A 15,440-nucleotide genomic window follows, 5' to 3' on the forward strand; every position below is an offset into this window, starting at 1 on the left:
TAATCACTGTGTGCTCCCCTGATTGTGTAAATTATTTTATATATGTATATTTAAGTTTTGGATTAACAACCCTGTGAAACTACAACGTGTAAGCAAGTGTTGCTTTAATAGATATGAATAGATGAATTTTAAATATATGTAATGCATATAAAGATTTGAAGTCCTGCATTACTTAAAGACATCAGAAATCTGCATATGAATCTCAAACAATGGTGATAATCAACAAATGTTTCATATGCTGCAGTGAAATGCTGGGTAACCACCATAGTAAAAACTCCCATCATGCACTGCAGCATGAATAATTATTGTCACCACTGTTAAGGATTGTATAATAAGTGTTCATGTCTAAAAGCCTGAGCCAACAGAGATTTTTTTTTTCTCCCAATATTGAAGCGTGGTAGATTTTATTTAATAAAACTTTTTTTGCAGTTCAGTAAAAGCTGAATGTGTCACTCATATAAACCAAAGAGATAACACATCAGGATGTTTACCCATCATGAGTTTTAAGCAGAAATCATAAGTGAATCTGCTACTTCAAGCTTTTGAGTCAGCAATACACAAATTTTTGTTCTGAAACAATATCGCAGTCACTTAGAAACAAATTACTCAGAATTATTAAAAGGGTCAAGAGACTAAGTAAGGCCAACACTGACCACAATTACGACAATTACGGTGGCATCGTGTGTGTGTGTTTTTCAGTTGATTCCATCCAAGGCTGTGGCAAAGTCAGATGTGGTTCTTGTGTTTTTTCTTTTCTTCGGTGATGTTGATTATTAACAGCAGCTGGTTCATCACTAACATGCAATCATAATTTAAATAATTTAATTTTGTAATTTTATTAGTCACTTAATAATCTTTAACTCTTTGAGTACTTGGATTTGACTCGAGACTCGTTTGTGACTTGAAAGGAATGACTGGTTCCTCCTCTGCTGAAAATCAGCTGCTGAGTTCATGGGTATATTAAACATATGGCGGGACTTCTACTTTCTGACCCCCTGGACTTTATACCGCTAACTCAAAATAACCCAACCGCTGGGGTCAAAAATAACCCAACTGCTGGGTCGGTCCCTTTTTAACCCAGCATTTTTTAGAGTGTAATTAGCTCATGCTTGCAGGAGCCCTCGGTACGGGTGCTCCGGGGCTGGGTTTGCAGACTCGTTTCGTTTTGCACTTGCTTATTGCACAATGCTATTGGATGCATTACTAATGTAACCTCGGCTCCCTGAGATACAGGAACAAGGCGCTGCATACTCTGCCGTGCTATTAAGGGCTGCATGCAAGTGGATCACTGTCACTATCAGTCTAAAGATTCTGATGAAATGGCACTCAGAGCCGACTTTACTGTGCCTTGGGAATGTATTCATACCCCTTCATTTTTTTCACGTTTTGTTTTGTTGCTGCCTTATGTTAAAGTGCTTTAAAATAGTTTCAATTTACACTCCATACGCCATAATCTTAAAGCAAAAAAAAAAAAAAAATATTAAAGTTTTTTAACATCTTTGCAAATTTATTAAAAAAAAAAAAGTTTCCATTGCATAAGTATTCATAGCCTTATCTGGGAGAGTTGAAATTTAGCTCAGGAGCATTCATTTTGCTTGCAGATGTTACTACATTTCAAGACAAGTTAACCCGGGATGGAACACACATCTTAATAAAAGGTCTAACAGCTGATAATGAATATCAGAGCAAAAACCAAGCACTGAGGTCAAAAGAACTGCCTGTAGAGCTCAGAAACAGGTTTGGGTCAAGCCACACATCTGTGGAAGAGTTCAGAAAAAAAAATCTGCTTCATGAAGGGTCACAGAAGCATGTAGTCACTGGTTACCCTTAATTGAAGAAGTTTGAAACAACCAGGACTCTTCCTAGAGTTGGCCGTCCTGGCCAGGGACTGAGCAACTGATGGAGATCGGCTTTGGTTAGTGTGGTGGTGACCAAGAAACCTGATCTTGAGTTGAGCTCCATGATCATATGTGCAGATATAAAAAATAAAAAAAATAACAAAAACAACCCTAACACTCCGCCGATCCAGTCTTTATGGTAATGTGGAAAAACTCAATCCTCTCTTCAGTTAAGACAGCATGAGGGGCTGTTTTTCAGTGGCAGGGACTCGTCAGAGTAGAAGGAACGCTCAGTGCTGCAAAATATAGAGATGAAAACCCAGTCCAGATCATTCAGAATCTCAGACTGGACAGAGGGTTCATTTTCCAACAGGACAGTGACCCTAAGCACACAGCAAGAGTGGCTTATAGACAACTCTGTGAATGACCTTGAGTGGCCCAGCCACAGCCTGATCCTGAACCCAATAAATTAGTTCTGAAGAAGAACAGAAAATGTGGATCTGCCCTTATCCACACCTGACAGAGCTTGAGAGGTGAAGAGATGACCGAGAAGAACGGCTAAATATTAACTAAATATTTAGTTAAGGGTATAAATACTTATGCAATGTACTTATTTCAGTTTTTATTTTTAATAAATTTACGAAGTTGTGACAATTCTGTTTTTGCTTTATTAGTATGGTGTATGGAGTGTAGATTGATGTGGAAAAAAAAAGTAATTTAAAGAAGTTTATCATAAGGCAGCAACATAATAAAATGTGAAAAAAAATTAAGGGGTATTAATACTTTCGCAAGGCACTGTACATAGCTGTCAGCTCTAACCCTTTTGGCAGGTTGAAGCATTTGTTTGTGCAGCTACACAAACGGGAACAAATCAGGCTTCAGTATTCAGAGAAAATAGGAATTTTACCAGCTTGGGGTGCATTGTTACATTCCTAATTAGGAACCATTAACATCCATGTGACCTTTTCATTTTACAAAGGTCCTTTTAGTGTGGAAAAGGTTCCTGGACTAATAAAAGGTTCTTCACACTAAGAAAAAAAAAATATAGGTTGTTTAAATAACTTTTCAATGAAAAGGTTCTTTGGGGAACCAAAAAATGGTTCTTATGTAGCATAATGTGAAAACCCCTTTTGGTTTTACATAGCACGTTTATTTTAAGAGTGGAATAGGTGATGATGATCATTTAATAACTATTTAACTAATTGAGTCTGTATGTGCACCCAAACCACACATTGCCAGTACAATGGTACTAGAGGTTCGCCAAAGAGTTCAAAGGGCAATCAACCTCAGATTTCAAAGTGGATGTTATAATTAATGTCCTGTCTCCATATAGGTTGTCTATCAGCGTCTCACAGACTATGTGCCCCTGCTGATAATCCTCTTTATGCTGAAGGGATGCAGCTAAGATGTTAAGGCATCAAATGCTAGAAACTGAGGAACGAAAGCAGATGCTCAGAAACTGCTGAGTGAAGACTCAGATCGAGGACGAAGGAGATCTGATCTAAAGCAGCGTCTGGAGCGCCTCACACAAGCTCAAGAACTGATAAGCAACAGACTCTGAGACCATTTTATTAAACATCAGGGTACATGTAGCATCAGGGCTACAGAAATTTCAGTTCTGTAATTCTACCAATCATTGAAATCAGTAAGACACAATTTAAGATACATGTCTCAAATTGCCTTTAGAGTTACTGAAATTCTGTTATATGTTGCTGAATTTCATTGTAATGTATTTTTGTTGGCCAAAACCCAGAAATTAGTTATGTAGCATTTTAGCACTACAAAGCATCAGGAGAATGTCAGTAATCAGTGCTATACAAATTATGCATTGATTGTATCTATGAAATTAAGATTAAATTTTGCCGTTGATTTGAAAGATTTCCTAAAACATTAAGTATAGGCAAGAGAGATGTGAATAGATGACTGATAATGTCAGAGTATGAGTGGTAATAACTGTAATGTTGCCCCTCTGTATTTTTGGCTCAAATCATTTCACAGACAATAAATGTAATCATTTAACCTGAAGGGGTCTTTGTGAGGATTTCCATATATGTATATATATATATATATATATATATATATATATATATAAAATGTTTCTATTATTATTTATTTTTTATTTTTTGCCTGACACAGTCTCATACACTCTGAAAAATGCTTTAGAGTTTAGAGTCTAAAAATGTTTACCTAATCCTCTCTGTAAGTGGAGAAAGTTTTGTTATAGTTAAAGTTGTTAAAGTTAATGAGATAATTAAGTAACTAATTAAATGATGATTGCACATTAGTGATGAACAGCTGCTGTTAACAATCAACATCACCGAAGAAAAGAGAAACACAAGAACTACATCTGACTTTAGCCACAGCCTTGGATGGAATCAACTGAAAACACACACACACACACACACACACACACAATGCCACCGTAATTGTGGTCAAGGTTTGCTTTACTTAGAATTATTAAAGGGTCAAGAGACTAAGTAATTTGTTTCTAAATGACTGTGATATTGTTTCAGAACAAACATCTGTGCATTATTGACTCATAACCTTGAAATAGCAGATTCACTTATTTCTGCTTATAACTCATGATGACTGAACATCCTGATGTAGTATCTCTTTGGTTTATTGACTGACATTCAGCTTTTACTGAACCGCAAAACGCAACGCTTCAATATTGGAGAGAAAAAAAAAAAAGATGTCTATTGTCTCAGGCTATTAGACATGAACGCTTATTATATGATCCTCAACCAGTGGTGACAATAATTATTCATGCTTGCAGTGCATGATGGGAGATTTTACTATGGTTTTACCCAGCATGCACTGCAGCATGAAACTTTTATTGATTATCACCATTGTTGAGATTCATATGCAGATTCTTGATGTCTTTAAGTAATACAGGGCTTCATATTGAAAGAGCTTGAAAGAAGTGGTTTGGTTCATTCTCTGCTGAAAACAGCTACTGAGTTTATGTGTGGAATAAACATATGGCAGGACTTTACAAGCGTGTACGTCTGCAGACTGCAAGACAGGGGCGTAACTTGAAGTTGTCGAAATCTCACAGAATCATGCGAGATGTCAAAATGATAAGTTGTTGGCTGCTTTCAGTAGGGCACAGAGTAGAATATTGATTACATTTTTTAAGGAAAGCAGGGGTTTTAGGCAGGATTTGATGCATAAGGTGTGTGTAGATATTAATGGTAGGGGACAATGTGAGTGATGCGTACCTTTAGTAGGAAAACCTATTATCTGATCCACACTCCGGGACAGAAGAGGGCGGTATTGCACCAATAAGCTGGATGCCAACCGCCGTTAAACTGGAAAGAAGTTACAATGAGTTACAATGGTGAGAATATATTTTTTCACGAAATAATTATTTAAATTTAAGAGTACAAGTTATTTTCATACAGTGGTATTGATTTTGGAGTTAATAATCTTTTAAAACTAAGGTGTAAAGTCAGCCAACATATAAGCAAAAGGTGTAAAGACGCTATCCTCCGTTTTCACAGACAAGACTAATTGAGCTATGGCCTGATCCTGGCTTAAACTAAACCCTGTTTGTTACATACATAAATATAGCATATTTGTGATTGTGCTGTAAAAACACGTTTTATAATGAATAACTAACAGGGGAGCTCCATTAAGTACACTTCTTTTAAAGTGGATTTACATAAACCATATATACATCTTAAAGACTATTACTAATTGTCTATTTATCATCTGACAGGATAGTCTTTAATAAGTATTGCAGATAAGCACATTTAACAGACATGAAACAGGCATCTGAGTGATGTGTGTGTGCTATTATGTAGAATTCACTGTCAACACTGCTTTAGATGAGTGTAAGTCATGTAAACAAACAAATCTACATACAGTAACTAAACACTAGTTATCTATTTTATTTGTCCATTTGCAATATTGATAATTTTAGGAACATTTGTGTTGGATAAAAAGCGAGTTACATCAGTTACTAACTCAACATGCAGATGCAGTATATCACAGATAAATCACAGAGGTTACTTGACTCTTGTCTGGATGTTACAGGAACAGATTATGTTTATCTGCTGTAGAGTGACTGATGAAGGAATGCTGCCATCAAAGGATTTGTGTAAGTACACTACAAAAAATAAATAAAACATTTTAATTAATGTAATTTCAAACAGTTATTACAGCACTTTTCTTATTGTTGTTTTCTGTGCATTTGCTGCAGATCTTTTGTGGTGGAGCAGGACCTGCAAGGAAAGGGGAAAAAAAGGAAAAACCTGAAACAAAAGAATAAAGTAATGACTTTTTGTATTGTGTGTGTGTGTGTATTTCTGTAGGTTATGAAAATGTCTGCAGACTGGTGTGTGCACTGAGGATGGAGAAGTCCACTGCAGCATCCAGAAAATGGTCCAGAGACACGGATGAGACGCTCCATCACTGCAGCTCTTACTGTATCATCAGGACCAGATGCTGCTGTGGTCTCTTCATCATCAGTGACCCCAGAGCAGCGAGACCATCTAGAGAAACACCAAAAGACACTGAGGATTTGATTTTGGTAAAGTTTGTTCTGCTGGTTTCTGTTTATAAGACGAAGGCTGACTTTCAGAAGCTTCAAAAGCATCATCAAAAAATGTGATGGAGCTTTTATCTGAAGTGATTGACAGTGCTCTTATTACAGAGGCCTACAATCCTCTGATCAAGCTGGAGAAAAGAGCCGTGCTCAAGCACAGTTTTGAACCAGTTCAGTGGTTTAGCACACTACAAAAGTAATAAATCAATGCATGTACTTGTAAACTCTGTGTAAATGTTTTACAGGTAGTGGTGCTCATGGAGAGCAGCACACGATTGTTTGGAGCAGACACAGCAGCAGTCAGATTGTCCTGCATGTGTTCTTCTGCTCTCGCTTCAAGGTAGTGTGGTTCAGAGAGCCGTCATCAAGGTCTTCCTCATCCTGTTGCTCAACGACATCCCCGTTGAGAAGAGTGAGATTGTGAAGCACAGCGCAGCAGCAGAACTGTCTCAGCTGTGTTGAGATGATAGTAAGATGTGGGGTTCACCGTCTGTAAATACATGATTGTTAGAACAGTTAGTTTGAAAGAAGCTTTGTTTCATGTGTTGTTGGCTTGTACATGTCTGTATTTATTGTGATGCTAACATTTATACATTCTTTTAATCATTTAGACATGTTTCTTGTTGTCAGTAAATAAAATATAAATATTTGATCTATTCATGTATTAATTGCTTGACTGAAAACTGATGTATTCACATCAACTGCATTAGTGTATATTCATGTATAGCTATGTCACGACAGAAAATACATTTTGCTTCTTTTACTAAAATGTAATTTTAAGGAAAAAAATGTATATAATTATTGGTTGGCATTTATCATTATTATTGCATGTAAGTGTTGGGGTGAGCAAAAGATGCAATTCATTATGGGGGTAATGGTAATTTTTGAGTAGTAATACTTACATTTTTAGAGTAAAAAATCAACAATCTTCTCCAAAGGTGAGATCTTCGAGCAGCTGTTCGACGTTTCGTTTGTGCAGATATTGCAGAGTCGCTGAGAGAAAACTATACTGGACTGTTGAGTTAGTGAAGCTGTGAGGTGGGTAGTGCACCTGTACCTCTTTTTTATTATTATTGCCAAACTTATTACATAAAAGATCATGGTAAGACGGTTGTATCTAACAATAACAATCATAACGCCATAAAAACAGTAAATAAAAAAATAACGTGTTCATCATAGTATAAGATACTATACAAGAAAACAAATTCACATAAAATAATTGAAAAAATATTCTAGAGATAAAGATTTTGGGTTTTCTAATTCTATAAAAAAATCACATTAGTGGAGTTAAAAATAGAAAAAACTTAAATTAACAGTATTGGCTATACTACAATCTTCATTATCAAGATACAAATACATTCATTAAACCTTTCACTCATATGTTTTAAGTTTTTACGCTCGTTTTAACTTTGTAGGTCACATGATCAACATAGCGGATGATGATATCCAAATCGCATTAAGCTTCATACACAAATACGCATTCAGGCTGTAGAGTATGTACTCTTTTATCGCTCGTTAAAATTAGTTCTTATTGAAATTAAGTGCCTAATTAAATGACATCCCGCTTCGAACGCAGCCCGACAAAATCTCGTTTTGACATCTCGCGTGGTTCTGTGTGATTTGGACAACTTCAAGTTACGCCTCTTTCGTCAAGTTACGCCCACTTCAAGTTACGCCCCTGTCTTGCAGTCTGCAGACAGACCCTTCTCGGACTTTATACCTCTGCTCAAAATAACCCAACCGCTGGGTCAAAATAGTCCAACTGCGGGTTTGGTCCCTTGGAGTGTAGAGATTCAGTAAGTGGCACTTTCATCTAATGGGGAAGTTTAATAATGCGCACACACTTCTGCTGTAATATTACACAACTGAGCTTTTTTCTTCGTCAGAAATGTCCTCTACCATGTATCAACAAAATTTTTATATATATATATATATATATATATATATATATATATATATATATAAGACCTTGTGGCTTAAATATAATAAGAGTTGCATAATTTGGAATGCTAGTTTTACCTCAAAGTGGGGTTTAGAAAGGGGAAGTTCGATTGACCTCCTTAACATGGGTTTGGTCAATTCAGATAAAAAATACAGGCCAGATAAGGTTTGATAAGGTGTCACAGTTCTTTGCCTTAATAAATAAATAATAAGCCTTCATGGTATTCCTTATCCAGCTTCTTTTTTTCCTTTTACCACACCCTTCAGTTCATGCATCTGGCACATGAGACTACAAAGGCATTTGGAGTACACAAGACATTTATTGCATTTAATGGCGCTTTTCCACTGCATGGTACGGTACGGTTCGGTACGGCACGGCACGCTTTGGCGCTTTTCCACTGCATGGTACGGTACGGCTCGGGTTCGGTACGGCTCAGTTATGGCGCATTTCCACTGCATGGTATGGTACGGTACGGTACGGCTCGCTTCGGCTCGCTTTAAATGGTACCACCTCTGTTGAGGTTCCAAGCGTACCGTACCGATACTAAAATGTGACATAAAAACACTGCAGATCACTGATTGGTCAGACAGAATCGTCACTACCAGCGTCATTGTATATGCGACACGAGACACTAAAACCCGCTAGATTTAAATAGCCAGACAACAGCCAACGCGGGTTTAGCACACTGTTTTTAGAGTATTACTTGATAAAAGAATTTAAAAAATTTTCAAAAAAGAAATGGCTGAATCGTGGTCAGTGGACGAGGTGCAGACGTTCCTCTCGTTGGTTGCCGAGGAGCGGATCCAGCGAGAGCTGGATGGGGCGACACGGAATGAAAAAGTGTTCCAAGATTAGTAGCACAGCTCTTAGCCGCCACACGGCTACCACCGAACCTACAAACAGTGTAGGGACAAATTAAAAAAACTAAAAAGTGACTACCGAGCCATAAAGGATCACAACGGCCGGAGTGGTGCAAACAGAAGAACGTGGAAGTGGTTCGACCAAATGGACGCTATCTACGGAAGTCGACCTGCGAGCAATGGGAGAGAGGGTGCCCTGGACTCGGCCCACCTCGTTGTGGACAACACAATCGAGGATGGTATGTAAAGTTGTGTACAATATATTAAAGTTTGAAAGCTTCACTTATTGACCATCTATACTGTAAAGCTTTATTTTGTTTTGTTTTTTTACATGTATGCCTATTTATTATTATGTAAATGTTCTGCCTGGATTTGTTATTGTTGCTAGTTTGATTTGTGTTGCTGTAATTTGTGCATTAACAAACATTGTACAAACTTTTTGTTTCAGATGCACTGTCTACGATTGACTCGTTAGCACTTTCTCCGTGCAGTGATGCCTCAACGTCCCAACTGGTGATAGCAGCGTCACCACCAGCAACCTCCAGCAGGACCAGCAGGACACCAGAGCGTGTGGTACCAGGTATGAAATACAGTGGTGGATTAAATTAACGATTAGACAGACATGAATGTTTATTCATAACAGTACTGAAAAAAAAGTAAATATTTGTTAGCTGATGCTAACTGTCTAGCTAACAAGCTTGCTGGTGCTAAGTTGAGGTAATTTTTATAAATGATGTCCAAATATTTTTATTTCAACCACCATATATATATATATTACATATTACATCTGGGGAGAAAAAATGTCTGAAAGGATGTGATGTTCAGAACATGGTAACTACAGTAATTATCAAAGTGGGAAGAGATGCACCCTGTTTGGCCAGGGGTGTTTTTAAATTATATTATTTTAACTTCTGGCCTTATTATCATGTCATATATAACTGTGATGTTCTGTAAAACAACAAACTTTAAAATACTTTTTTCTTACTGGTGAAAATCAGATGGTTATCTCTGTTTTCTCTCAGGTACATCACAGTGTAAGCTTCACAGTGAACATTACTCTCATCAACATAGTCCATATCAACAACAAAAATATATCTTGACTCCATATAGTGGTTATTTTGGAAAAAATCCCAGGTATTTTGAGCAGTAGGATTATAAAAAAAATATGGTGCTAATATAAAATGAAATTAAGTAGCCTATATAAAATTGCAAACATCTATCTTTCAGTACTTTTTTACTTAAGTACATAAAAAATTGAGTACTTTTGTACTTTCACTTGAGTAACATTGAAAAAGGAGTACTTTTACTGGAGTAATATTTTATTATATGTATCTGTACTTTTACTCAAGTACTTGATTTGTGTACTTTGTCCACCACTGATGAAAATATGACTAAAACACTTAATGTTACAGATCATATATTTAGACTAAGCTTACCTAATCCTTTTCTTATGTCGTTTTGAAAGCCTGCACTAAACCATTGGATATTATCATGAAATCCTGTTGCTCACCATAAATACATTATTGCTAGCTACTGTAACTTTGATTAGTTCACACTGTAGATCATGGGGTTGTTAATGAACAGTTCTTTCATAAATTTATCGATGATATGTGATAAGCTTTATTTTTAACTCTCAATTTTTTTTTTTTGATTTTAGCAAAAAACCTTTAGAAAAAAAATCACAATTATAACTTTTCTTTCTTTGTGTCCAGGCAAGAGGAAACGGAACATGCACCTACCATCAGGAGCATCTTGCTGTTTTAAGAGAGATGCAGGTGGCTGATATTCAACAGCAGGAACTGAATCCGGGCACAGAGGGAGCTACATTTGGCAGATGGCAATAGATGAGGCCCGGCAAGCAAGGGAGCAGGAAGCGGCCTTAAGGAGGGAGGAAAATGCACAAAACGGCTGCATTCAATCAAGCCTTTCTCAACGTCATGGGAATGCTTGTACAGGCGATGAGTAACAGAAAAGAACAGTGACAGAACTGACAAGAACAGGACTCTCTGCCCGACTAAAACCTCCCTAGTCCATACTTCACGGAAATAGTTAATTTTTTAACTTGTTTTTCCTGTGAATGTTTTTCTACTACATACGTTTTTTGCACAACATAAAATTTAAAGTTTGTTTAGTTTAAATTTTTTACTTTTAAATGTTTATATATGTCTTATTTATATTTTTATTTTTTTTGCACTACATACATTTTCACATTTAAAGTTTGCTTGGTGTACATTCTTTACTTTTAAATTTGTCTTTATATATGTCTTTATATTTTCTTTATATACATTTTTTGCACTACATACATTAGTACTTTGTTTAACGTTTAATCTGTTTACATTTTTCTTAAATAAAATTTACTTGTCAAACGTGTACTTTCCTTTTTTATGGTGCATGTGGATAAGAGCAACAGGTTTCATCAAGCTAAATGTTACAATTTAAAAGATTAATAGTACACTTTTACTTAAAACTCACTTTAAACGCTATTGAGTATTTGTATCATATACTGCTCGTGGTTTAAAATAGTGTTTGGGCATAAAAAATGAACAAAAATGCTATTCTGTATGACAAAATATTTAAAAGAACATGTGATAATTATTTCTCCACATGTGCACACAATTGGATAAGAGCCCTGATGAATGCTGTACAGTCGTGGCCAAAAGTTTTGAGAATTACATAAATATTAGTTTTCAAAACGTTTGCTGCTAAACTGCTTTTAGATCTTGTTTCAGTTGTTTCTGTGATGTACTGAAATATAATTACAAGCACTTCATACGTTTCAAAGGCTTTTATCGACAATTACATGACATTTATGCAAAGAGTCAGTATTTGCAGTGTTGGCCTTCTTTTTCAGGACCTCTGCAATTCGACTGGGCATGCTCTCAATCTACTTCTGGGCCAAATCCTGACTGATAGCAACCCATTCTTTCATAATAACTTCTTGGAGTTTGTCAGAATTAGTGGGTTTTTGTTTGTCCACCAGCCTCTTGAGGATTGACCACAAGTTCTCAATGGGATTAAGATCTGGGGAGTTTCCAGGCCATGGACCCAAAATTTCAACATTCTGGTCCCCGAGCCACTTAGTTATCACTTTTGCCTTATGGCACGGTGTTCCATCGTGCTGGAAAATCAATTGTTCTTCACCAAAACTGTTGTTGGGTTGTTGGAAGAAGTTGCTGTTGGAGGGTGTTTTGGTACCATTCTTTATTCATGGCTGTGTTTTTGGGCAGAATTGTGAGTGAGCCCACTCCCTTGGATGAGAAAGCAACCCCACACATGAATGGTGTCAGGATGCTTTACTGTTGGCATGACACAGGACTGATGGTAGAGCTCACCTTTTCTCCGGACAAGCTTTTTTCCAGATGCCCCAAACAATCGGAAAGGGGATTCATCGGAGAATATGACTTTGCCCCAGTCCTCAGCAGTCCATTCACTATACTTTCTGCAGAAGATCAATCTGTCCCTGATGTTTTTTTTGGAGAGAAGTGGCTTCTTTGCTGCCCTTCTTGACACCAGGCCATCTTCCAAAAGTCTTGGCCTCACTGTGCGTGCAGATGCGCTCACACCTGCCTGCTGCCATCCCTGAGCAAGCTCTGCACTAGTGGCACTCCGATCCCGCAGCTGAATCCTCTTTAGGAGACGATCCTGGCACTTGCTGGACTTTCTTGGACGCCCTGAAGCCTTCTTTACAAGAATTGAACCTCTTTCCTTGAAGTTCTTGAGTGAACCTATAAATTGTTGATTTAGGTGCAATCTTAGTAGCCACAATATCCTTGCCTGTGAAGCCATTTTTATGCAACGCAATGATGGCTGCACGCGTTTCTTTGCAGGTCACCATGGTTAACAATGGAAGAACAATTATTTCAAGCATCACCCTCCTTTTAACATGTCAAGTCTGCCATTCTAACCCAATCAGCCTGACATAATGATCTCCAGTCTTGTGCTCGTCAACATTCTCTGTGAGTTAACAAGATGATTACTGAAATGATCTCAGCAGGTCCTTTAATGACAGCAATGAAATGCAGTGGAAAGGTTTTTTTTGGGATTAAGTTAATTTTCATGGCAAAGAAGGACTATGCAATTCATCTGATCACTCTTCATAACATTCTGGAGTATATGCAAATTGCTATTATAAAAACTTAAGCAGCAACATTTCCAATTTTCAATATTTATGTAATTCTCAAAACTTTTGGCCACGACTGTATATTGCATGTAAGTGAACACAAACCTGAGAAAACATGATTGAGTGCATTATGAGTGATAATTCCTATTCAAAATATCAAATGTTACAGATTAATAATTTTGCACTCCTGGAATAAATTAAGAATTTAATGTCACTGCAAAGCAGATTTATCATAAACAGTGGTCAAATATCAAAGCTGGAGTCTTACATCTTTTATAATGATGCTATTTATTATTAATATTATATTTATAATAAATGGGTAAATAAATATGCAAGGGAAACTTTTTCAAATACTGCACAAAAGTTTATTTACAACACACTTTACAGAACAGACAGAGTCAACTATTCAAGAAACGCATCAGAGCCTCACGGACATCCCTGCCCTCCTCCTCTACAGGCTGAGCCAGTCCCAGCACAGGCTCTGCTGCTGAAGGTGGATCCCATGCACTCTCATAGGCCTCTCCATGACTCTCACAAAGGTTATGTAGAGCACAGCATGTCATCACCATAGATTTCACAAGGTCGACCGCACAGTCATTTCTTTTCATAAGGCAACGCCATCTTCCTTTTAATCTACCAAAAGCATTTTCAACCACTACACATGCTCTGGAGATTTTCATGTTGTAGAACCGCTGTTCCGCTGTTAGCCGTCCAGTGTCAATGAATGGTTTTAATAGCTCGTTCTGCAAGGGATAGGCAGAGTCTCCAAGGATGTAGTAGCCAAAAATCACCCCAGCAATGTTTTTGGTGCTAGCTGGTATGTGGTTTCCACGGCTTGCCACCTCCCACAGTGTGGACAGTCTCAAAACCCGAGCATCATGCAGGCTTCCAGGCAGTCCTGTGAACACATTCCAAAAATGTCCCTTTCCATCCACAACACCTTGAAGGATGATGGAGTGCCAGCCTTTACGGTTGAAATAGACACAGTGATAGTCTTGTGGTGCTATTATGGGTATGTGTGATCCATCAATAGCACCAATACACTGTGGAAGTCCCAATCTGTTCTCAATGTAGGCAGCCATTTCTTTAAACCTCTCCTGATCTGGAAAACGAATTTGTTCTGGTATCAACAACGTCTCTGCTGCAGCACAGAACTCCTGAACACACCGACACACAGTTGAAATTCTTGCTCCAAAAAGATGTCCAACACTTCTGTACTCAGAGCCGGTAGCAAGCTTCCACAGTGCAATGGCTACTCTCTTCTTTAGAGGTACACAACGGAAGTTTGTGTCCCGTCTCTCCATCGCAGGACGCAGTTTGTTGAACAAGTAAATAAACGTTTCTTCCGACATTCTAAAGTTCTCCAACCACTGCGTGTTTGTAAACCCAGGAACAATCACACCCCACCACTCAGAAGCTCTGTTAAATGTCCAAACAGATGGTCTGTGACGGCGACTTTGCAAAATATGATACATCTGAAATACAGAGAGTACACATTTTAATACCTACAATTGTCAGCTAAATCCATTATATGCTTTGTGACAATATAGCGATTGAGACCCTAAAACAAGATTAGCTTACCCTCGTGCGCTGTCGGGCAAATCGAGTGGTGTCGTCATCTTCGCTTCTTTGTAAGAGTTCCCAGACGTGTTTTTTTTTTTTTGCAGTAATTTGTTTTGCTGCCATCAGCCTCATTTTAAACACATTTCTCCGTCTTGAAGTTAAAAACATCCACATGCCGAGAATCAAGAACACCATTCCCTCGATAGGCTCCATTGTTTCTGTGTTGTGCGTTTGAAATATGGCGCGTTTACGATGATGTCATGACAGTAGAGGCGGCAACTATTAACGATCAGTCCCACCCACTTTGAAGCGGTACTAACTGCAGTGGAAAAGCAACCGAGCTAAAGCGAACCAAAACCGTGCCGTACCAAGTCGAGTCGTACCAAGCAGTGGAAAAAGCGAAGCGAGCCGAACCGTTCCGCGCCGAGTTGAACCGTACCAAGCCGAACCGAGCCGTACCATGCAGTGGAAAAAGCGCCATAATATAAACATTTCATAACTCTTATTGCAACAGTAACAATAATTGGAATGGAATGAATGGACTGAATATGTAACAGAGTGCCTTTAA

The 15,440-nt window shown here is 37.8% G+C and overlaps 1 protein-coding gene, 1 long non-coding RNA gene and 1 pseudogene across 2 annotated transcripts; 2 read left to right on the forward strand and 1 right to left on the reverse strand.

Annotated features, from left to right (window-relative positions):
- LOC122147670 overlaps positions 1-3,863 on the forward strand; it is a 129,306-nt pseudogene extending 125,443 nt beyond the window's left edge.
- Positions 3,864-4,873: 1,010 nt separating this feature from the next.
- On the forward strand, positions 4,874-6,765 carry LOC122147671. The gene is made up of 3 exons (XR_006161727.1): positions 4,874-5,178; positions 6,043-6,112; positions 6,633-6,765. It is a non-coding gene; the product is annotated as an uncharacterized LOC122147671 (long non-coding RNA).
- A 6,942-nt stretch (positions 6,766-13,707) lies between these two features.
- LOC122147634 (protein ANTAGONIST OF LIKE HETEROCHROMATIN PROTEIN 1-like) lies at positions 13,708-14,661 on the reverse strand. The gene has a single exon (XM_042770725.1). The coding sequence runs from the start codon at positions 14,659-14,661 to the stop codon at positions 13,708-13,710; it is 954 nt and encodes a 317-aa protein (XP_042626659.1).
- Positions 14,662-15,440: the final 779 nt, after the last annotated feature.

The sequence above is a fragment of the Cyprinus carpio genome, chromosome A15 (assembly GCF_018340385.1).
Source record: "Cyprinus carpio isolate SPL01 chromosome A15, ASM1834038v1, whole genome shotgun sequence".
NCBI lineage: Eukaryota > Metazoa > Chordata > Actinopteri > Cypriniformes > Cyprinidae > Cyprinus > Cyprinus carpio.